Source organism: Falco peregrinus, chromosome 6, assembly GCF_023634155.1.
Source record: "Falco peregrinus isolate bFalPer1 chromosome 6, bFalPer1.pri, whole genome shotgun sequence".
Classification (NCBI taxonomy): domain Eukaryota; kingdom Metazoa; phylum Chordata; class Aves; order Falconiformes; family Falconidae; genus Falco; species Falco peregrinus.
Window position 1 is genome coordinate 62,457,768 of NC_073726.1, and position 25,153 is coordinate 62,482,920.

Below are 25,153 nucleotides of genomic sequence, written 5' to 3' on the forward strand. Positions count from 1 at the left end.
GCAGGAGAGGCAGCATGCTGCTCCAGTGCACCAAGCCAGCAGTATGGACTGGACTGCAGCACCCAGCTCAACCCACCTTGTACCTCCCCACAAACTTCAACAAAAAGAAAACTTGCTTGGAAAGTATCCTTAAATAATCTGTGCTTGATTTAATGATTTACACACTTGTACAAAAGCTCTACAGGCTGACTCCCTGCAGTACCGTGAATTTCCTTAGCACAGTAGTCCCAAAAGGCATGCTGGCTTCCAAGGCCACATCTTTCAAGGGGCAGTATTTTAATCTTGCTTTGTCTGTTACGTTTACAGAGAAACTTTCCTGAATCTCTCTCCATAAACAGACAGGCAGATTATTGCACGTTCGCTGAACAAAGCTTTGGTAAGGTGCAGCTGGTTACGTTATTGAGGTTAATTTATGTTGTACAGAGATAAAAAGTGAGTGAATAATACACATCAATATTACATATAATATCAATGAATATTACAGATCAGTTTATAGGACCTGAGGTGCTACATCAGTCACAGTTTAAGCCTGTGAAAATGGGACTTGGAAAATCTAAACTCTTGAAAATAGTTGCAAATTTAACAATTACTTCTGCCTCTCCTTAATATTAGATACTGAATGAGAATTACAAGTACCAGTCAGTAAGTTTTATGTCTGTATTCTCTTATTTTCATAATTATGTCTATTGGGATACATTGCAGTCCCTCAGGGAGAGAGGCTGCAGCTGGGCTCTCTGGATTTAAAGAGATCATCTGGCCCTGTTGCAAGTGGGCTACAATTCTGCTGCATAAAGAAAACACTTTGATAACAAAAAAGAAAACAAAACCAAAGAAAACCCAACCAACCAAACCAAACCAAAACCAAAAGAACAGGAGGGAAAAGGCAGTTAAACAAACACAGTTGCTAGCCTTCACACAACGGAGAAAGCTGCCTGAAAACTACCTGTGCCAGGAATAAGCAAGAGGGGCCATAGTTTAGAAGGTCTAGGCTGAGAATACTGGGATACAGCTGCTTAGCCAGCAATGCTGGAGCACTTCTTAAAGTGCAGACGGAAAGGATGCACTCTGCCTCTGCAGAGCCAGTGGCAGAAAACTGTGCTTGTTACACCTATTTGCAAACACTGAAATTCTCTGACTGCCCTTTGCTTCCTCATCCTCCAAACCGCCACATCCTCCTGCATTTTGAGTTATGATTATCCAGGTCTTTGGTATATAACTTCCAAGAGGGGAGGAAAAGAAAGGAATTTAATGCAGAGGAAGCAGCAGCTTCCTCATTTGAACATTACTCAACTCAGAGCAAGCATTTGACTAAACCAACACGGTTCAGGTCACCAGAGGCCAAATTTAATCATAGTGGTTTGGGTTGGAAGGGACCTTAAAGATCATCTAGCTCCAGCCCCCCTGCCACAGGCAGAGACACCTTCCACTAGACCAAGTTGCTCAAAGCTCCATCCAGCCTGGCCTTGAAATTATTTGGAGACAATTAAACACAAAAAGCTGCTGAACGGCACCAGGTCAGCAGAGTGCTGGAGCCCAGGTCCTCTCTCCACACAGCTGCCCAAGTGCCTGTCTAACAGGGAGCCCCTAACATTGCATACAGGCACCCAGTTCTGAAAGCCATGCTATCCTCTTTCCCCTCCAACACATACAATCCTTTTGTGTTTGGCCATGTCTCTTGTATTGTTAAATCTTTCTTCTCATACTTCCATGACTCCAGAAAGCCTTCATATTTAAACTCATATGCTCTCAAAATAATAAAATATGAGTCAAGGACTGGAGAAATTAAAAAGGTGTGTCTAGTGCTCCTTTTTCTATCAGGGAAATCTGAGCTATTTTGAGTGACAACTATATTTTTTCATTTCATGCAGGTAACAAGTCTTTTATTAAACACAGGTGCCCAAAAATTCATCCCGATGCACTGCAGTAACTTGAATGAGCATGTCCTGGGGATAATTCTGGCCTTGAGTGCTGGTAGTTACTGTACATACTTGTCTGATTAATTCCTCTTGACTTACAAAGGCATCCATCATGTCACAACAAATGATCTATGAAGCACACCGTACCTGAAACCCTCCCCTCCCCAAGTAATTTCCCCAGCATCTAAAACAGGCTCTTATCATTTGTAATCAGTAATTAATAACAAAGCATTCTCAATAGTGCAATTTTTCTGCTAAGGTTAATGTAATATTTCATCCCAGGCCAGCTGCTGTTTTACAACTTCCAAGCACGACAGTAAGTAATGTCTTTGCATAAGAAGTCATCCATGGAATAAATCAATTAGCTCCTTTCATCAGCAGGCATTTTGCTGCAGCAAGCAAGGCTAATTACATATAAAGTTGTTGTTTATCAACAGGAGTACGTACCTGAAGTTTGTCATTGAACATTTACTTTTCTTCCCTATGTCTCCATTCTGTATCTTTTTCCATTACGAAGTTCTTAATCTATGATCAATCCAATAGTATGATTAGGAGCTGCACTTACCACATGTTATTATCTGCACAGATTTGCCTACAAAGATCAGCATCAATCACACAACACATGTTTTCAGTATTAGTAGGACTTTCGGGCCACTTCTTGCCCTCAAGAAGGTCACGTACATATTTATGACTATTCAAATCAGTTGCAAAGCATCAATAAAGTCAAATGTATTCTTTAGATAATCTAATAACAGATAACGTATTCTTTAGATAATCTACACTATTTCTCCTACTGTAAAGTTCACATCGGGATATCTGTATTGCTGTCCCTAGGAGAAAATTCAGCACACAGGACATATATATGTGAAAATGGGAGATAAATCAGTGTATAGCGTTGGTGTAATCTTCTTGTCTTACTGAAATTGGCTAGTAACTTTGGAGACCTACATTTTTTCCCCATTTTTGATTGATACAGTAATTGTCTGGCAGCCTAAGCTACAGATAATCACACGGCAGCTCCCAAAAAGGAGCATTTGTGACCTGAGGTGACTAAGGATGTATAAATACTGTCTGCAAGGCAACAGCTCCAAAGCAATCTAATACAATTTCATAATGCAAAGGCAACACAAGGTCCACAGCTCTGACTCACCAGGTTTAGCAAATCACTAGACATCCTGGCTCCAACTACACCAAAAGCAGCCACCTAGAAATACATCCCCTTGACAAAAAAAAATGTGTTTGAAAAGGCAAGTAGCCAATGGCAAACAGTATGACCTTCAGTGAAATAGCCGTGGGGACTCATGAACTAAAGTCAGGCAATAATCACTAGAAACTGAAACAAAATCATCCTCGGATTTGGATCCTAATGGACACAGGACTGGATCTCTGCTGTGTCCCTGTGTTCCTCTCAGCAGTCTAGATAGATACATCAAACAATGATGTAGCCTGTATTTAATGATAATTAAATTTTAATCTTGACAACTGGAAGACAAATTCTAACTTCAAACATGCAATTATTTCCCATTCCTACAACATTTGGTCTATTTTGGTTTGCAATTTCTTGTAATTCAGTAGCACATTCATTGCACCAAACTGATGAACGTTAACCACTAAAGTGTGTAAGCCTCAAGTATGATGTTGCTCAATTCTGAACTTCTAGTGACTCCAGCTCATGGGCTGATCCACAATTTTCTGTTATTTTTGGAGCAGTAGGGCTGTACACAGTCATGCAAATTACAAGACACAGTTGTACACGTTGTCTTCTAAGAACAGGTCTTGCAATTATTTGTTTACCCATATTCTTAAATTCCTGGGGTTTCCACACAAAAAACCCACCCAAGATAAAATGCAAGCTTATGTCACATTCCTGCAAGGCTCTTCATCTGTGTTCAGTTACATTTAGATACTCTCCTTTGCTACTTGCTCTGTGTTGAATCCTCTTTCTCCTTCCATTTACAACCATGTGTGAAGAAAAATAATTCTGCTTAATACAGATCCAAATTGGCTTTGTAATGAACTCATTAAAGAAATGGTCCATTTCAGCCCTCAAAATTTGCCGCAGGTACCTCTGCACCTTATTATTAAGCCTCCACCAAAAATGAACAGGAAAAAAAAAAGATAATAGGGTCTCAAAGACATGCTCTGCACACTGACTGCCATGTATGCAGAGCCCACAGCCTGGAAATGCACTTACTCAGTGTAAATCCAGTTCTATTGAATTTTCTTTTCCTCACGGTATATTAGCACTCATGAAAAATCTTGCAGTGAAAGCCCTAGAGAAGAAATCTTCTGTCCACAGACAAATGCACTTCTCACATTCTGCTCTAGTACAACAGGCAAAAGAGCAAAAACGTTGTTCGTTCTTTTACAATAATCATAAGGTCAGACACTCACCTAAGACATAAATAACACATGGGCTTTGTCACAGGCACTTCCTCTAGCCTTAATTCAGTGCTATGTCCATCCACTCATCCTCTCCTCCTCCACCAAATATATGAACAATTATGATCAGTCCACTGAAAGTTTGACTGCTATTCTAACATTCAGCTCCTATGAGCCACCAACACCAGCCTTTCAGTCACCTCCAGATCACTGCTACCTGTGAATTTACTCAAGCCAAATCTTCCTTTCTGTTTTGGGTTTTTTTTTCCATTTTCTTTTCTTCTTTTCTTTCTTCCCTTCCCTTTCTTTCCTTTTCACAATCATTGACCACGCCAAAAAGAGATTCATGAGACCAATGATGGCATCTTCAAACAACTCCATAGAAGGAAAAAATAGCGCAGGATCAGAGAGGCTGTTATATGTCAACATAGTAAATACCCACAGTCAAATTCTTAGTTGGTGTAAATCAACCTGTCTCCATCTGGTTTTATGAGGGCACTGCAACCTGATGCTGGACACACAGCAGAAAAACCTTACTCAGATTAAACTACAGCATTCTAAATCTGAGAGAGTACTGACCCTGTCTGGCACCTATTCTCATATAGACACACATTCTTGTGGCCAAATTCTCATCTCCCGTGACAGGGAACAGCCAGGAGTACACTGCATGCAAGGACGTATGGGCCCTTAATACCATCCCAAAGCAGGCAGCCCCCTCCCTTGCCCACCTTTCTTGGAGGTCCTGGGGATATTCCCAGAACAGCAGCAGCCGCAGTCATGTTGCACGTTGCTGCCTATGCAAGGAAACCTGAAGCATGTGAAATGTACAGCATACTCTATAGCAGAGGATGGCAAGCCATAGTTGGGTTCTCCTGTTATACTATATCATGCAAAAAACACGCACATGAACACAGTAAATATTTAAAGCTTCCTAGCCTTAAAAAAATCACAACTGTACCTAGCTTGTAGTAATCCAGAGCCACAGCTGCAGGGCATCTTTTCAGCAGCCTAAGTCTGCTGTTTGAATTACACAGATTCCTTTGAACTACAAGGAGAGCTACAAATACCTGCTCGATCAGCTCCACTGTTCCTCTGAGGCAGCTAAACTGAGCACCGAAGAGTTCCTGTGATGGCACACAGAGCCATCGACACCCAGGAGAAAAACGTGGGTTCATAACACCAGGAGCTCAACAGGTGCTGATGGTCAAGAGTTAAATATCTAACTGGTGTTTTCATTACCTAGATCAGTAAGAGGGAAATTCTGGCTAAAAATGTCATCATAGAATGGGTTGGGTTGGAAGGGACGTTAAAGATCACCTAGTTCCAACCCCCCTGCCATGGGCAGGGACACCTTCCACTAGACCAGGTTGCTCCAAGCCCCATCCAACCTGGCCTTGTCTTCTCGTGTGTTTATTATATATTGACTTCTGAGCTAACTTTACAAATGGCTGATCATGACTGCTTCAGCAAGGAAAGATTAGGGGTCTGATCTCCATTCCCCCATCCTTACAATTACTGGTGAATTCTTGAGGAACAAGCACCCTACTGCCAGAATACAGACCAGTCTCTAACCTGCCACCTTAAGAAAAATAAGATAGACATCTCTTTGGGCAAAAAAAGAAAAAGAAAGATGAACCATGTATTTGAAGAAATATTCTAGGGGTTATCTCCAGTCTGATGTCTTCTACTGCAGCCTCTACTCACTGCCTTTTCTTGGTACTGTTTTCCCAAAATGCATACACTTGCTTGTCTGACATTGCCAGTCTCGTTAGTATTGAGCGCAGCATGCAAAGCCCCATTTAAAAAGCAAGCAAACACCAACTAAGAACAAAGAAAGAAACAAAACCTAGAAACTTGGTAAGAGTGGATGTCAGCAAGCTGATAGAAATACTTTGACTTAAAGAATGTCATCTGCTTAGTTCAACATCAGCTGCAAGAACTGCCACGCTTCCTCAAACATTGTCTTTTTCTGGCTGGATCACAGGCGAGCCCGGAAAGGGATGCTAATGGTTTGCTTGGTCAGAGCACACAGAAAGGAAGCAGAGGCAGTGAACGAGCTGCCAGCTGTGTCCCCTGCTTCAGGAAATTCAGGAATTTTTTCAGTTGAGCAAGCTTGCAAGGGCTCTGGGATTACAGCCCTTCGCTGGATGGGGTTGTTTCTTTCTTACGGGATGGCCTTTAACGATGTTAAAGGGCAAGGAGGTTTTGACTGACACGCTGCAGACCCCACGGAGGTTTTGACTGACATGCTGCAGACCCCATAGAGGCTAATTACTCAGCCAGTCTCTTTTCCCTTACCCACCCTTCTTGAGTATCTGCAAAGAGTCTTCAAATTTAACCTGCAAATGCTAATGTTTTTCCTTTGTAGCACTGGATTGTTCCTCTTCAGGGCTTTTTACATGCACTTTCCATTTACCCAATGCTAGCTCCCATAATGGTCAATAAAGGACAGTATATTAGTATGATAAACTCATGTTCCCAGCCATGCACAGAATTCAAATTGAATTAGAAAGTCAGCCTATGTTCATAAAAACAACGCTATTGAGCAAATGGAGCTTTACTGCACTACATAACAGATATCACATATCTTTGCGTTGCTGTCAGTTCTTCACATAAATACTTAAAATCCCTTAGACTTCATTTTGCACACTATATAGTGAGTCTCTTCATAATCAAATAGTATTTAAAACATTTACTGCCTTGTTAAATCTAACAAGTTAGATTTATTGGGATAGTCACTTTCCTTAATAGCCAATTTAGTAAAACTCAATGTATTCATTGATGGATAAATATATAATAGGTGGTTGTTAAACTTTAATAAATATGTTTAATAGTCAGCTGGCATTTTCTCTCAATGGCAGCACTTCCTCTCAGCTGCCAACAGGAAATGCTGATCCTGAATGTGCCAATTCAGCCCACATGTAGGGAATAAATTGATCTAGAGGAGCAAATGGGAGCACAAATTTCAGGTAGCTTTCCTGCACTGCTTGTCACAAGAAGGCAACTCTAGCTGAGACTATCCTAAGCTCCCACCAAGACTGTCAGGTGTTAAAGAGCACACAGCGTAAAGGAACAGTATGAGCTACTGTGTTTGCCTAGACTCCAGAAAAGCAATGAACAGGACAGGAAGGGCAGCTGGCTTCTTTAAAGTCATATAAACTATATTAATGTATTATTAGTGCAATTTAAATTCTTGTCACACTCCTTGCTTCACGTATATCAGGTCGCATTCTCTCACCCCACCCTGCCACTCTGTTTATTGATCAACAGATTAAATTATGATGCCTTGGCTTCTACTTAGGTATAAAAAGTACTCTTTTAGGACTTTTAGATATCAAAGAAAAAAATTTAGAAGAGTTCATATCATTAGACAACTAAAAACCTTTAAAAATTGGGCCCTTAGCTCGAACTGTAGAACTTTATGGCTAAATTCTGCAAGTCCCAGGATCAGTTCTCCAAGCTGAAGGCAGCTACTACATATAAATGAGAAAAGAATGATTAAAATACCTTCAAGAGAGACTGTATTTGTACGCTGGGCTGGGAAGTTTTATCATAGCCACAAGACACTCACCCGTGTGGGATTATATAGTTCCTGGAGTGGGCTTCTGGATCCTTTCCGGCAGCAAATGTCCATCCCGAATGGATTTCTACGCATTACTGCAAGGGGAAATTGAAATTAATACAGGTTAGCAACATTGGTTAGCAGTAACCTATTGCAATACATAGAGCAAGAAGAGACTTTCTGACAGATTACGGGATTCTAGTCAGTGTTGTGTCTTAATTCATAAGACAATTTACTTTCCCTAGAAATTGTCTGAGAGCTAAATCCTTTATCTATTGTTGAAGTTACTAAAGAAAAAGTTCTCTGGTTCCCCTCTTTTCCTCTGTTATAAAAGCTGTTATCCAACAGCTTCCAGCTTGGGTGCACAAAAATTCAAACACAGCAACCTAAGCAACACAACCTTCAGCAGTGCCAGGTACCTGACTCTCTGATCGTCGGGGAGGAGTCAGATGGATTCTTACCATCAGCATCTCTGAGAGGCAACATTTGAGCCTCTCTCCACCTAGATACAGAAGTACACAGGATCCTAATATTAAAACACCTAATTTAAAGCTTCTATCTTAACTTTTAGGTTTCTCCTAGAACAGACAACTCAGCACTACATAATGCACATGCAGTCAATCCTTGCTGCACTTCTTGCCCCAAAGCATATTTTGCTCTACATATTGCAACTGAATACCTGACTGATCCAAAACCCAACAAATGCTATGTTATCCTAGTCGGAGATGAGCAGGTTTTCAAACCAAAGGCTTTGCCAAAGGTCTGATCAAGGAGTATTTTGGACGATAAAGCATTTTCAGGAGAGACACTGACCTGAGCAGGCACAGAGATCACCAGTTTCGAGTTAGACCTTTGTGGCCATAAGAGTCAACATAAGAAGGTATTCAGCTCCAACCAGCCTCTACAGTCACAAGGAAAACAGCCTGTCCTTCAGATCTCACATGGCCCACATCATTCTCTGCAGACGCTCCTCTGCCCCCAGCTTGCTGTGCTAACTACAGAAAGAGCATCAGGCAATCAGACACCCACATCAGGCATCACAGCAAGGGGAGATCTGTCTCATCGAGGTTTAATTAACACACAACCAAAAGCAAAGAAGAGATGCTCCTGCTGGGAATCCAAAGGCATTAAGCAGTGAGGCACGCTTTTATCACCGCTTGCCACATTTTGTAACCAGAATCTATTGCAGCGTCCTATAGCAACAGTTCTGAGCTGCACCACTTGCAGACATGATATTGCAGGCCACGAGCCAAGAGTCAGAGAATACAATCAAGTAGTGTTTTAATACAGAGGGCTAATATGCAATCATAATTGATACATCGAGCAGTATGAACCACAGAAAACTGTATATAGTTCCAATCTGGAAACATAATAGATTCCTTCGCTCACTTCACAGCTATTTTTCAACTGAAGGTATCTAATAACATGCCGTGCCACTTTTCCCCTGAGCAAAGAGAGATTGCATGGGTCTTGTGGCAGAAGTCAGACATATATGCTCAGTAAACAAACTGGCTCAATGTTTTCCTCGCAATTTTCCTCACAATTAGGATAGTAATGTCATTAGAGGCTATAACTTTAATTTACATGTTTAAATACCTGATGATACTCCGAACATTTTTAATCATGCAGCCAAGTACTGCAATTCTGTCAGTTTTGTGCTAATGTGCCTTTTTGAAAGTTAACTTAAAAAGTGTTTGGAACAGTTAAAACTTTAAAAATATTCTGCATGAGTAATATCAGCCTCCAGTACCTGGAACTGGTTTTAGGAAGAAAACACTGAAGTGAGGTTGTAAGAATCCAACAGCCATTCCAACTACAAAACTCCTGCCTGTCACATCCCTGCTTGTCGTGCCTCTCCATACTCTTGTACAAGGAACTGTGTCCAGGGATGCTTTAAAAATCATTTTGTAGCCCCCTCACCATTACAAGAGATTTTTCCAAAATGAAGCCTTCCAGTCAACGCCAAACCACATCATTTCCATTTAAAACTCCAGAGCAGGTTGAAAGGGAGAGGGCAACGTTTCAGCACATCCAGGTCATTAGACTGTGATTAACCAGGATCCTGAAACACTGATGCTTTGTTCCAAAATGAAGAAAAATTCTAGTGTGGTATTCCCTAATTTATTACTTCATTTTTCATTTCCATTAAATACAGTAAACACTAATGTGCACAAATGTATCCCTTCCTGTATTACTTAGCCAGCAGGTATCAACACATCCACACTTTATATGCAGCAGTAACAGCCATAAAGATTAAATTATTTGCACAACATGCAAGATTTGATTCCCAGATGTAAACAAACAAAAAAAAGCAACTGTCTCCCCAGCAAAAGCTAAATGCCAACGTAGAACCTTAGTCATAGAAGCCATTAAATCTTTTTTATCATTCCCAATATTACTTAATTGGTTTGTTTTTTTCAATAAAGCCTTTAGAAGACGACTGCGGAGTTAGCATAGCAACACAGCAGCTCAACATAGCACTCTATTCCCTGTTTATCGGTGTCAGGAACATCATGCCCTGATGCAGCTGTACACAGCACCTCTGTGCATACCTGGAAAACACTTGTGCCTGGAATTTAACTGCAGCACCAAAAGAAAGAGGAATACTCTCCTTTCCTCAGCAGAAATCCCACTCACACCTTTTGCAGAATTGTCCTTAGATGAATAATTATCAGGAACGTTTATATATAGTTCAAAACACTCGCTAACATGCCTGTGGACAACCACCTCTCAGGGCTCCTGCAACCTGTTCTCTACTGTCTCAGCTTCTTTGAGGCAGTGTTTCATTATGTGAATGACACAACCTTTTGGGTCCCAGTCTCACCTATAGCAATCTGCAGTAAGAAAACCGTAATATGGACATTAACTGCACCTATACGAATTTTAACAACACTTTTAGTAAGACTGTCATACTATTGTGGTAGTGAAAATTAAGAAATCAAGCCCTTTATCTTCACCAAATCTTATTAGCAACATAAATATCTAAATTTACATTTTATGCCTTGGACTGATCTCCATACATAATTACAGTAAATTATAATCTAATGATAAGTACTGCATATGCATGGCTCCAAGAACTGATTAAAATATCACGTTCATGCACACTAAGTGTGTGAAGCAGCTGACAAGAGCATTCAATGCCTTTAATGATTAAAGAGTAGTGTTAATACTGCAACTGCAGCAAAATCAGCAGTACCCTGAATTTAGCCACGACTGTGAGCAGCTGAGTGAATTGTTAGTTTGTTGCTTAAATGCAAGAGCTGTAATAACAAGACCTTTCCTCCACCTCCAGGAATCATTTGTCCAAAATGCAAGCTTGGCTCATCTTGTTGAAATCTGTGGAATCACCAGTCATTAATTTAAGAGCAAGTCTGAAAAGCATGTTAACTAGGCACCAAATTTCAGTTTCTAAGGAGAGAAAGATAAACAGTTCCACTGAATTTAAAGCTTATCATCTGTGTAATAATCACCTGTGTATATATACATAGAGAGATGGAAACTACATGCACAGGTCTTAAATTATCTCAAAACAGGAGCATCCATGCACAACTTCTAGAAAACTATTCAGACTCTCAGTGCACTGCACTTGAGAACACAGCACTCCTCAGTCAAATCCTCTTCTACAGTCTGTGCAAAAAAAAAAAAAAAAAGTCCAGAGGTTTTGCCACAGTCTTGATCCATTAGATAGCTACAAATTAAAACGTAGATCCCTCAAATTAAAAACACCCTTTAGAAAGGCACAATTTGGGAGCATACTGAGAGCTTGCAGGTCGTCATCCAGGCCAGGCAGCATTTGAACCTCCTCTCATGGTCTAACAACTGATGTGTTTACAAGCGTCTATCTCCTCCCCGGGTCTCTAAACCCGTGGTGGCAGAGGCAGGGTCGAAAGTGACAGAGTAAATTATGTGGCAAGGCACCTACTAGATCTTGGTATCTGTGAGGGGGAGGTGTCACCTCCAGCTTGCATCTAGCCAAAACCACCAGACAACAGTGCCTAGAATAATGGGCACAGGTAGGGAGGGGAAACATGTAGGCAGGCAGGGATGGTTTAAAGCCTGTGACGTTCCAGACACTGAAGATCATTCACATGGAAACATGTGAACCAGGCTTAAGTTGTCACCTCTATTTGGCAGAAGGCATTTATCATGCACTTGGTAACCTACAAACACTGTCCCAGAATGGAAGACCTCTGACATTCCCACAGGATGAACAATGACAGCAGAAAGTACTAAAAATAAGAAGCCACATCAGTGCCATTTCTGCCTCTCCCTATCAGCAGCTACAGAGAAACAGAGAGGGGACATGGTGGCACTTCTCTTGGGACATTACTGGCCTGAAAAGGTACATGAACACCAGTGCTATCTAGACAGAAGAGAAAGGGGTGGTGAAAATCATAGGAACCAAGACTCTTGAGAGACTTAAAGCCATAGAGGTCACCTTCTCATAAAGTGTCAGAAGGGCAAATGAAACCATTTCTCACAAGCCTATGTGGGATCAGTCACAGAGGAGACTCTGCCAGAAGAGACACACAAAACGATTGTCACTTTTTCGACTGGACCTGCAGACACAAGTGAAATTTCAAACACTGGGTGCATGCATCCAGCAGCACCTACATCGCTGCCATCCTACAACCCTGTAAATGTCAGAGGCTCCCATTTCTAAGACTACCACAGAATAAAAGTTCCCCAGCTGCTATCTAGCAAATGTCTTCTGACTAGGTAACATTTAATTTGCATTGCTTGGACTATTCTAATTACACGATAACAATAATCAAATGTAAAAACTTCACCTCTGTTCACTGCCTCTTAAATTAACCGTCTCATATTACAAATATTTGAGAAAAGTTCTGAGAATATATTAATATTTAACTTTTCATTACATTGGTCTAAAGTACAAAGACAAAATTCCTTAATACAGCATTGCTTAAAGCTGACATACATAATTCATTCTACCTATCCAAGATATATGTCCCACTGAGGAAAAAGCATGCATTGGCAGCAGGTGAGACTGGTTGAAAATGCAATCCTGTTCTTGTTCCAAAGAAAAAAGTCAAATATATTCCATATTCCTTTTTTTTTGTTCTGACTTCTCTTCTTTTTTGGTCTGATTTCTGTATGAAAGGCTGAAAATTAACAGCAGTCTGCTTGCTTCTTTTAGCTGAAGTACATTGCTTTCCAGCTAACGCCGCTGTCCAACTGCCCCTAATCAGGTCAGGGTTAATGCTTTCCATGGAGCATCTAGACAGCAAAGAGCAGGTAGATAACCTAGTACCTTCTCCTAGAACTGTAAACAACCAGGTTATGGCCAAAAATTCGCCTAAACATTCCCTATCCAACCTAGACAGAAAAATCAGTGTAATTTGGCCCAGGCAAGATAACAGCATCAAAACAGTTACTTGTATCTTTGGCATCTCTGGACACATCTAAGCAAGCTACTGCCCTCAAACTCTCACATTTTTCTCAAGCAAAGCAAGAATAATTGATTATTCCCATACTGACTGTTTATAGAGATTCTCTTCAGCTAAAGATTTGGCCACGGTTTGTCTTCCAAACTCTTGCATAGACTTCTACTGTGACACCAAAGCAACGCAGAAAATTACTTCTGTTGGGTACTTAGGATGAAATACACATTTGAACACCACACTGAACACCTCCTCAGAGGCACCGAGACATCTATAGCTCAATCTTAAGCAGACATCTAGAAATTATATTATATAACTACTGTGCCATCTGTACCAGCAAGAATGCTGCTCAGGACAAGCTAGTCACATCCAAATACAAACCTAGCAAGGCTCAATCTGACAGTATTTTGCACCTGCAACACTTCTGAAGCATGAAAATACTCTGGGCAAAGTTGAAGTAAGTGACCCTAGGAAGCAGCCCTTTTTGTTTGTCAGAGGCTCTTGGACTGTATTTTTTGTAATTTGGAATATCCTGTCCACATAGCTTTCAGGCACTTCACTAAAATCATGCTGAACAAGCTTGTCATTAGTAACCAGCTCGTTCTGCTTCAGGAAAATGAGCCTTCCATAATAATTTACAACAATCTGCTCTGCAAGACTTCAGCCAAGTCCAAACTGCAAGCAAAATCGTAAACTCAGCAACAAAATGACTACCTAATTTCGAACTTCATTAAAATTCCTATGGTCCCTTCTACAGACTAATCAGGCTATGGACACCAAATGGTATGAAAGGGTTAATTTTTAATCAGCAACCAGGAGCATGAAGAGTGAATGCAAATAAATGCTTTCACCCAGCACTGGCTCCCAGAGCCTGAGTAAGGAGACTTAGATAGCTCTCCGGGCAATGATTTAGGAGCACTAATCCTTCAGCAGTGGTTCACAAAGATCGATGGATTGATAGCAGCATCTTGTGACATCTGGGGCCTTGTGCTTTGCTGCTTTCAGCTCAGGATTTTAGACTAAATTATCTCTCCTTCATCCCGAGACCACAGGTACAAGGATTTATGACTAAACTCTTGTCTGGCCTCTCATTTTCTTAAGGCAAAATTGCAGCTTTCTTTGCTGGAGCTTGGGAGATCTATTTTTAGAAAGTAAGAATCAGATTAGGTATTGTGTATGAGCACGCCAAAGTCTTAAATGCAGAGAATGAGATAACTTTTTCTCTGTGTTAACTGAGAACCAGATTTTGCCTTAATACCAGACAGCAACTAGAAACACAGGGTTTTGCTCAGCACGAGAAACAAGCAAAAATCTGTGACCAGAGCACCTTACCCTGTGTAACACCACTGTGTCTCACAGGCAAACCAGAGACCTTGCTGAGCTGGGTGCTGTAGGTACACTGCAAAAAAACAATCCCAAAAGCTCGATGTTTTAGAGCCCCGCCTGAGGAACAGGGAGAGATGCTGTATTTTAGTTTAGCAATATAGGATCATTGATTCAACACGTCCATCCTACCTTCCCCTGATGTTTCCACTCCCGCTCATGTACCAGAGGGACTCACTAAAGTATGACTGTTGATGAATACAACAGAAGTGAAGGATGAAAAATCAAGAAGAGGTTATAGCTTAGTGAAATTACTATGGCTGAGAAGAGCAGCAAAGCCTCTAGTTGCAGGACAAGGGACCAGCAAAGTCAGTCCTCAGTTCACAGGTTAGAAAAACAGAGTCAAAGAAGTTAAAAACTTCCACCCACAACACAAATTAGTTGCTACAGATCAAATTCATTTTAGGAAGTGAGATGTCTATTCTAAGCTACTCATTTAAGCTCCAATTATCAGAGCACCACCGCTGTGAAGATGGGTCACCCCATGGGTCCCCACGAATGGCTCCCCTCCTTCCCACTGACCAGCAATCCTAGATGGGCTGATGGTTGAAGTTACATGAAATAAATCCTGGTATAGCACAGAAATGAATCTTAACGTTTGTTTCTAAGCTCTAGTCACTAATTACAAAGGTTGTAAATGTCCTCCAAAGACTAGAGAGATATTTAATGACTTTTTGCTTTAGACAGATTTCCAGAAATAAGTTTGTATTTTATCCTGTTTGTTCTCAGATTAGCATGAGCATGGGTTTAATTGGGCACAGTGGGGAAGTTAATATCCTTGGGTGAAATTATGCAGAGACTTAGATCCTTAGCCACCCTACAGACATTGCATGTGGCATAAATTAGCACAACATCTTTCCTGTTAATGAACAATGAGAAACTTTTTTCCCAGTAATTTTTTAAAACTGTTAAGCCATACAGAATTTCTTTAGAAGTCTCAAGAAATTATCCACAAACCTAAATCAAAAGGCTTTTCAATAGGCTTTATTCTCACATGAGAGCTCTGTTTTGTTTATCTGTCACACAAAGGCACACACTGCTTTTAATGCAGCAAGTTCTTGTGGGTGCAAACTACAAACTATATTAGACTTGGTCAGACCTTTTCTGATACAACCTTGTTTTCTCTGGCATAAAATACATATTCAGGGGCATAATAATATTTCAGAGGTCCGTTCTGCATGGTTCACTGCCTACCTCAACTGCCTGCTCACCTCTGTGTATGCCCTGGTTTATGCCAACCATTAGCAAGGTCAGATGTCCCAAAACATTGATCAAAATGGTCTACTTCTTTTCCCCCAGAACTATTTCTAAGTTTTCGTAAATAACATTTTTTATCATCCACATCAACTTACAGTTCTTAGTTTCCTTTATTTTATTTTTTTTTTTCATCTCCAATGCTACAAAGGAAGTAAGAAACTAAGGAATTGTGACCAACTTTAATTACATGTATTTCACAAACAAACGTGTATTATGAATTTGCATGAAGGAACACTGTATATCAAAATACAAAGGAAAACCCTCTTTCTAGATGTTACACTTTTTCCTACTTTTACACTACAAGTTAGCCATGTGTTTTGCAAAATGAGACTGCAATAATCTGGGAAGGTCAGAAAAATTTCTGGTGAAGCTTACAGGTTTCCAAACATGCCTCCCTCCAATCTCTAGATATTCGCTTTAACAATGTCAGCAGCCACAAATGCTGCTGGGTTCTCTTTATAGCAGAGCTGAATGTTCTACTCTGTTCTCCTTATCAGCCTAGTTTTCAAGCCTGTAGATAGTTGGCTATGTCCCATCTCTCTGATGCAAGTTCAAACGAAAACTGTAAATGTAGGTCCAGGGAAAAAAGCTACGTTTGCATTGTCCTAAAAAAAATAAGAAGCTACATTTCTTTTTCTCTATTTCCCACTACTTCCATTGCACTGTCAGTACCAGTCTACTTAACAAACATGATGTATGAGCTCACTCAGAAAAAAAAAAAAAAAAGGGAGTGAGAGAAAAACCTTTAGAGGAAGGTTTCTTCAGAAAGCTGTAATTTTAAAAGCATTTATCTTGAATCACGGTCAAAATGAAAACGACGGCTGCTGCAGCTGCAATCTATTTGAGCTACTGTTTCTTTGCTGTTCTTCAACAGATGTGCGTTTAAGATGAAACACAAAACCATATTTGCTATGGATATACTCAAACACACAGCAAGTCTTCTCACAAGCCAAGCAGAACAGAAAATAGAGCTGTAGCAGTCATTTTAACCTGGAGCAATGAAAGGCTCAAACTATTGGTTTCCAAACTTCAGGCTCAAGTGTTCCACACACACATATGTACAACTGACCGGACACAAACAAAAATCAAGGGACATAAGTCATCTCTGTCCTAGCAACATGTAGAGACCGACCAAGACTTATCACCACTGAAGCACTGCCCCTGATATTTTTAGTGCAATCACATCCTCCTGATATTTTACTGTGATTTATGAACAATAATTTTCTTTACCAAAAAGAAGCACTAAACAATTTGATAAGCAGGAAGAAAGTATGAAATCCTGCAGTAATCACTTCCAGAGCAGTCATTTGTTATGGCAAAGAGGATTATGACTGCAGCTTGTTGGATAAGCAGATGAGCTCTTACAAATTAAGGATGCTACCTCCTTGGCAATGGGAAGGCCAAATGCTGATATTAAAAGGAAAAAAGTACCACAGAGTATAAAGGCCCGATTCTGTGAATTGCAGAATGTCCAGACTAATAATACACAGCCAAGCTTTACCGTCTTTTTCCAATAGTTTATTCTGTTTAAAATTTCTGAACTCCAAGTAATCCCAAGGCACACAGATGCAATGTTTTCTTTGCAAGATCTTTTACATTTCCAGCAGCTGGTTATCACCTCAGCTGACCGGGATCAGGGCAGTTCAAGGTCTACAGAGCAATGCTGGGCCATGTCCAGCCCCATCTGACCCAGCGCTCCTGCCTTCTTCCAACAGGATCAGTACATCCATACACAGAGGCTGGGAAGCTGCTTTCACACATTCTTCTCTTTCTGTTAGCAACTAGCTGTACACAGATAATATTGCTTTCAGATGTAAGAATCCCCTCATGCAGCAGTTTTGAAATATTCCAAACCACAGATCCTTCAAAACATTTTACATATGAATAGGACATTGTCAGCTCCCTCAGACCCAGGCTGCACTTCACCACACAGAAGAGTAAAATATACATTAGCACTGTAATACTTCATCTCAATTAGCATAATCTGTATTTCCATTATAGAGCCCAGCTTTACAGCCATCCACGGGTGAGGTACTGAGCGCTCTGGGTCTGTCTTTCTCTAAGGAGAAATGCCTGAAACAAGAAAACCATTCAGAGTGGTGAACGTTTGAGTGAGCTTTCAGTGCCCACTTATCTTTCAGTGATTCTACTCCCTTCCTATATCTCTTTCCATTGCTCCCGTTATGTCAGGGAGTTCAATTAAAACCTTCTGATGCACTTTGTCTATGGTAAAGAAATGCAGTCATGCCTCACATACCCAAGTGGATGGTCCAAGCACACCAATCTCTTGAATGAACATCCAAGAGAAAAAAAAAAAAAAAAAAAGGAGTGAATAAGGAAAGATCTTTCCGTGATTTTACTTCCAATGATAGCATTTAAAGGGGAAAAAAAACCATGCAGCAGTTGCAAAAGATACATATACTGGTATCACTACTGAATAGGATGCTGGACAAACTAAAAATTTTAGATTGACTGGGACTCTTCCTCCAAATATTATGGATATGCTATGTAACATGGGATAGATGCTATTTAGGTATGCATATATAGCATGAGGCCAGTATGCAAGTAGCTTTCTTCTGCATTAAACTGGAATTAATTAATAGCACAGTATTTCAAGGCTCAGTTTCTGAGGCTCCAGAATACTGGACACCTACATGACCTTTACTGGCATGAATAATATTTCATAATTAGCATCCAAAATAATAAGCTTTGGTTTCAGTCACTAATAGCCTGCCAAATGCATTGTGAAAATTCTATTACTGTTGCAGCTGGTGACCAATAAGGTACTAAAATACAGGAACACTTTGACAGTATGACTCTGAAGGAGACAGGCAACAAAACTGCTAGACAGAGCCATGGACTTAAAGGTTTTTCCACAGGAAACAAATGCTGTTCGTGTACTTGTGAGATCTCATGCTGAGGACAGAAAAAGCAGGAGAGGGAAAAAAGGAAAGCTTGCTTTCTGGAAGACTTCCCTAAAAATAATGCCTGATTAAGCTATAGTTCATCTTTCAGGAAGATAACTCATCTTGTTTCTAAATTTGTCAGGAGCAGAAAATTCACCTTGGGAAAGTGATTTGATGTCAGACTCTCCTCCTCAAACATACCCTTTTGCCAAGCTGAAGTGACATATCCTCACCTTCCAGCCACTGGATCTGTGGTGCAACTGTCTGCCCCACAGAGCCATAGCACTCTTCTCTATGCAGGAACCTGTGTGTTACGATCAAGGCACCCTCAAACTTTCCATCGTTCTGCAGCAAGCTTTCTAGGCACTTCCTCACTCTTCGTGCTTTCTTCTGAACACATGCAAAGATAACACTACAACTTGCTGAAACCAGGGTGCCCCCCCATCACACAGTACTGCAGCAAAGGCCGTAGCAGGACCAACATGACGAGGAGCAAGTATAACTCCCCCTCCCTGGCCCTGTACTGCAACCTCACCTGTGCTCAGCTGGCATTAGCTCTCCTATGGGCCAGGGAGCAGGCAGGCCAGCCGATGGACCACCATCAGACCTCCCTTTCAACAGAAGGGGGTCCTCTACTCAGTATGCATCACCTAGATTTTATTCCTCTGCATGTTCACCCTGACTAAAATCACTAAAATCGGGCTGCCAGCCAAGTCACTAGGTATTCACAACTCTGTATTAATGACCTGCACTCTTCTTCCTCTCCATTTACCATTGCCCTAACTTTTGCATCCTCTGTAAACCTGATCAATAATTGATGTATATTTTTTTCCGGATCATAAATTAGAACATTTAACAAGTGTAAGCCCAAAATCTGGTCCCTCAAGGATCCCATGGGAAATGTATCTGCTTAGTGATGACTTCCCAGTTACAGCTATTTTTACAAACTGTCAAACATTTTTTAAATCAGTATTATCTGTGCCAGATTGATATGCATTCACTTGCCAACTTAACTTTTGGTTTATTCATTCCCATATGCACCTGTACAGCAGTAACTCTGACATTCAAATACTGTATCATCAAAATAAAGAGGGTCATCAGCTTGATGAATTGATTTTAAAACAGTTACTTGTGAAAAATGTTTAGGTTAGCTGTCTGGTTTTAGCCTTCAAAGCTGCAGAGGCGGCTTCTGTGATGTATTGCAGTCTTGCTTTGCTCTCAGCTCTGTATGGGTTAATTTTATCACAAGTTCTTTAAAGTTGAAACAGTAAAAATGCATTTTAATTGAAAATATTTTACACTTGCAGCTTAAAAATATAAAACAGAATAAAAATTACAGTTTAAGTGATGCTTTCTTAAGCCACAGAGTTGAATGGCAGACAGGACTGACCTGGAGAAAACCTCAGAAGGGTGCTGCTTTTGGTGTAATCCTTAAGTTTTATGCTGAAAACTCCATTTCTCTTCATTAAATATTAATCAGCCATTACCAAGGAGGTGTATATAAAAGCTGTGTTAAATAAAAGAACCCAACAAGTGAAACAAACTGATTCAATTACGAATTTACAGTAAGAGATTGTCACGTACTACACCCTTCCAAGCCAAGATAAATCATCTGAGCCCCATGAACTCAAATGGATCTCGGTCCTTCTACATGGCTGGGAATCACACCTGAACTGTCTGTGGTGAATGGAAGATTTACTGAGATCTACTGCTTGAGTCCTCAGCAGGGAAAGCAGTCAAAGCATTTTATTCATTGGGAAGGACACCATTTGTGTGCATATGTGGAGCTATTCATGCAGGTATGATATGACCGACTATATTATATCCATACATGAGTGACTATATACATGCATTATTCATGTTGACATAGTACACTAGTGTTTTACCCATCACCAGATGCTGGTATTTTGTAAATAACGTCATTTTCAAGAGTTGTAACATGCTGCATCATGTTTTACTGTTCAAATCCAACAATTAAATGGCATTTTATTTTGGTTTCTCATTTCCATTCTCTGTATTTTGCTCCTATCTATTTCATTACAGGGTTTTGAGGCTGAAAGCGTAAGTAACGTTCAGAGAAAATGGCAATGTCAATTTTTAGTCTAATAGTATCTCTTATTTAATAACCCTTTTTTTTTCCAGAACACACTGCTTTTCAACTATTCTATTTAATCAAGTTCTTGACATAGTATTTTCCTGTCAAAACCTATTCTATTTCTCTGAAATCTTCATCTTCTCCTCCCTGACCTTTTCTTACCCCACCCCCACCCCACAACTATTCCCTTTGACACTCTACTGCTGCCCCTACACACCGCTACCCACCTTTTAGGCTCATTCCCTGCTAACCATTCCTCTTCCCTCACACCTCTTCTAGTCTTCCATCACCATCCAGCTTCTTCCCACTGCACTCCCAAAGCAATGAGTCAGGAAAAATCTCAACTTGCTCCCTAACTCAGCCACCACACTAGGAACCCAGGTCCCTCTCAACCCAGAGCAAGGGCTGGCAAAGGGAGCAGATGAGGTGGCAAGGCGTGAGAGGGAGAGGAGGTGCTGAAGGCATGGGGACTTGACTTCAGTTGCTCAAAGGGAACGAGCAAAGTCCTCTCCTGTGTGTGTCCCTAGGTTTCCAGGGCTTTAATCCCATCCCTGAGCCTGGCAGCCCTTTTCCACCATGTCAGTGCCGCACTCCCAGCTCAGCACTATCACTCCACATACTCCACTCTATTCCCAGGAGACCCCATCCACCCAGAGCCTTACATTAGCTAAACCACACAAAACACAAAATAATCAGCAGGAGGCTCGAGAGGCAGACAACTTATAAGGCCAAGAGCTACAGCACAGGGAGGCCAGGAAACATGCCTGGTTTTATTTATAGTTTTTACTCAGAGCTCTGTTTTTCCTGCAGTTAAAGCAGTTAAGAAAGATGACAGAGTTCGAGGTCAGGAGCATTGTCACAGGCATAATCCAACAAGAGGTTCAGCAGCGATGCTGCTGAGTGCTTTCCTGCTCCTCAACAAACAGTATTTTTTCCTATTTTACAAACTCACTTTCACTCCTCTATCCTAAATGTTTAAACTAAGAGCAGTCATCCCATCAAATGATTAAAGGGCATGAGTATGGTAAACAGTGCAAGACTACATTGTACTTTATGACAGGTTGCACAAGAAATTTACTCTTCCCCGCATGGCTGCGCTCCAGCTAAAATCAGTGTTGGAAAAGCAAAGATTTCAGGCAAATAGAAACAGCCTCAGAAATTAAGACTGCCTATTACCTCTACCTCAGCTATGAATCTTTTCTTGAAATGGAAACCCTGAATAGAAAAGAAAATTAGAAGACCCCAGGTTGAGAGTCCCACTGTCATTAACCTTGCAGAAACTATATTTGCTATATCGTGTTTGTGGTGACATCAAATGTGTGCGAATTTCAAAGGAAAGCTGAATATAAATATTTTAAAAAAACAAATCCAAACCACTAGCATTGACTAATTCTGTTGCTCAGGATCTTAGCTATAGTCTTTTTATGTTGTTGTTTTGCATTGCCCACAAAATAATGAGGGATACAAAGGCTGCAGATGAGGGTATGAGTGAACCCGAAAAATCAAAGCTTCTAATCACCCTGAGGTAAATGCAATATAAATAAAAGAGTGCAGGGTGAAGGTAAGCACTGATTTTATTTAGGTCCTCCCATATGAACAGGGCTAATTCTATGCTCTGCAGATGTTCATTTGTGTCCTCCTTATCCTATGGGAAATTAAAATACAGGGTGGTTTGCTGTATAGTCTGCTTACAATGTCAAGACAATTTAACTGTTCCTGTTGCAGCTGTGCAGCTCCCTTCAAAGAGAGGACCAACAGCCCTGGTGTCTATGCCCTCCATCAGCCCACCCCAGCCTCAGCACTGAGGACTTCATTTAATTCCTGCCTCACTGAAGAATGTCCTGTTAAGTAGGAAGCTCTCTTTGCCATCCTCTTGCCATACTAGTAACACTGTTAAGTACTGGAAAATTCAAATAGACTGTCTTAGACTAAAGTTCAAGCTCTTAGGAATAATACGTGCTTGGGGATTTGGTGGAAGCTCCTCCATAAGCTTCTACTTGTGGCTTTCTTCAAAACACCCTGATGGCATCATCCAACTTTCCAAACATCACCCCCCGTGAGCTACTGCTACACACCAGCCTCCAGCTGGACAACACAACATCAACTATATCTCTTTCCACACGTGTTTTGCTTTAAGAAGTCCCTGTTGGAGCTGGTTCTTTGCATTGAGGCTTTCTTGTGTGGAATAGGGTGGGAATGCAACCTCCCAATGCATTCCCACCCTATTCCTTGCAAAGAAGCCTCGGAGAAGTCTCCTCGTGGCCAGGTGGGGAGCTGATTCTCCCAGTCTCCCTCCAGATGGTGCCCAAGGCTGGGGGCAGGTTGAGGCTCATCCCAACCCACTCATCCCAAAAAACAGCTGGTGGTCAATTCATCCCTAACCTCAAATCAACCCCAAATAAAACACACAGGGCTGGGAGAGAAAAGGGAAAACAGAAGAAAAGCAGAGCGAGTCCCAACCAAACATAAGGGTTTTTCTCTTTCATCTGTTGGCTCTTCCTACAGCCAAAACACCGTTAAGCTATGCACATGACTAAGGGTTTCCAGCACCAGGGGTTTCCTAAAGCTATTTGTCTAATCAAAAAGTCAACAAGCTACACCGTGGATTTTTATTGCAAGGACAACACTGAAGGAAGAAACCACAAAACTCCATTTCCTTTCTCCCATGTTTTTCAAATAGTATCTGTTTTCTCACCACAGACAAAACAAAACACAGGCTTCTTTCCTCCCTTTAAACCAGAGATTAAGATGCTCAGACTCTAGCATTGAGAAGCAAGTAACCAAAATGGTTCTTCCAAACCCAAACAGCATTTTTCTTTCCCAGCATCCAGACACAACATGGTCACACCAGTCACCCCAGCTCTGCAATCTCCTTCCACTGCAGCAGCTCCCTCCCAGCAACGCCAGTTCTTCTCACAGCAAAGCTTAGGTCAGGATTAAAGAGGAGAGGAAACTTCTGAAACACAAAAGGTCTTTTACTGGCCGTGGCAAGTACAGTATGCAAGACAGGAATGATAAAAGCCAAAGGAAGACTTTAGCTTCCCAGCAAAATTAGCCATTAAAAGCAGTCATCAAGGCCAGGTGCCAAGTCGACCATGCACAGGGTGACAGCCAGCTTCACCACTTGTCACTTGGTGAAATCACTGTCTACGTGCTAACCCCTCAAACAAGCACTTACATGTATCTCGCTCCCCAAATCACACTGAGAGGCAACAGGCAGGATGAACTGCAGGCCACCTGCAATGGTCACTAATGATGCGATTTATTTCTAACAGATATGACATCACAGCAACCAGCGTTACTGTTTGAGTTGACAAGTGGAGAACACAGCAAAAACAAACACTTCTTCCTCCCTAAATCACATCTTTCCCTCTCCCATGACCTTTCTCCTCTGCAATGGAGTAAAAGTTAGTTTTAAAAAATTGAAGAAGGCGTGGAGAAAACGACAAAGCAAAATAAGACTTATAAAAATCTGCATGTATGTGGCACAAATAATTAAAAGATCTTAAAAAGCTTGCAAAAAATAGAAGTTTCTTAAAAAAAGGTGAAACAAATTCTACAACCTTTCTCTTTTCAATTACAGCCTTTACAGGAAAGATTTGTCTACTTTCTTACCTGACCCTGTAATTCACTGCTGTCACTGCACAGGCACCAGAGTGTTACTGAATTTACACAGAGTCACACCCAGGAGGTTATTCAACATACAAATTATGCAATCCAGCACTGAACACAACAGCTTTACTGAATTATGGCTGTTTCCTAAAATATGAGCTGGTACCACATTGCTAACTGTAGCCAAATGCATGACCAACCCGTGTCTCTCCCATCCGCTTCAAAAGAGAGAGCAGCAGCAAGAGACTGCCAAGCAGGGACACTCAGCCCGGATTTTGAATGCAAGCACAGGTTTGTTATTAGGTTGTTCTTTTGAGTTATACTACCAATGCCTTGGCTACACTGGATAAAAATAAAAGCGCAGTACTTTACAAACTATCCGCCCATCCTGATGCAAGCTGCTGCCCATGCTCTGCAGCAAGGAGCACCCAGCTGAAGGGAGGCACACAGAGAAGCTGTGCTGCTCAGTGGCTGGGGTCCCATGGAGGAAGACACAGCCTGCCAACCGCAGCCCTGAGTGAGAAAGAACAGAGACGTGGGTCACACAGACACCCAGCTGGCTCTCACCACCACCATGCACGCTGCAGAGCCCTTCCAGGGGAAAGCAGAGAGTGATGGAGGGGTCTGAGGCAAGGAGA

At 41.2% G+C, this 25,153-nt stretch overlaps 1 protein-coding gene across 2 annotated transcripts in view; it reads right to left on the reverse strand.

The window, feature by feature from the left end:
- CHST11 (carbohydrate sulfotransferase 11) overlaps positions 1-25,153 on the reverse strand; it is a 168,903-nt gene that overhangs the window by 87,692 nt on the left and 56,058 nt on the right. For both annotated transcript variants that reach the window (XM_055808977.1, XM_055808979.1), the window contains exon 2: positions 7,870-7,955. In XM_055808977.1, the coding sequence (XP_055664952.1) occupies positions 7,870-7,955 (86 nt within the window). The remainder of the gene's footprint in view (positions 1-7,869; positions 7,956-25,153) is intronic.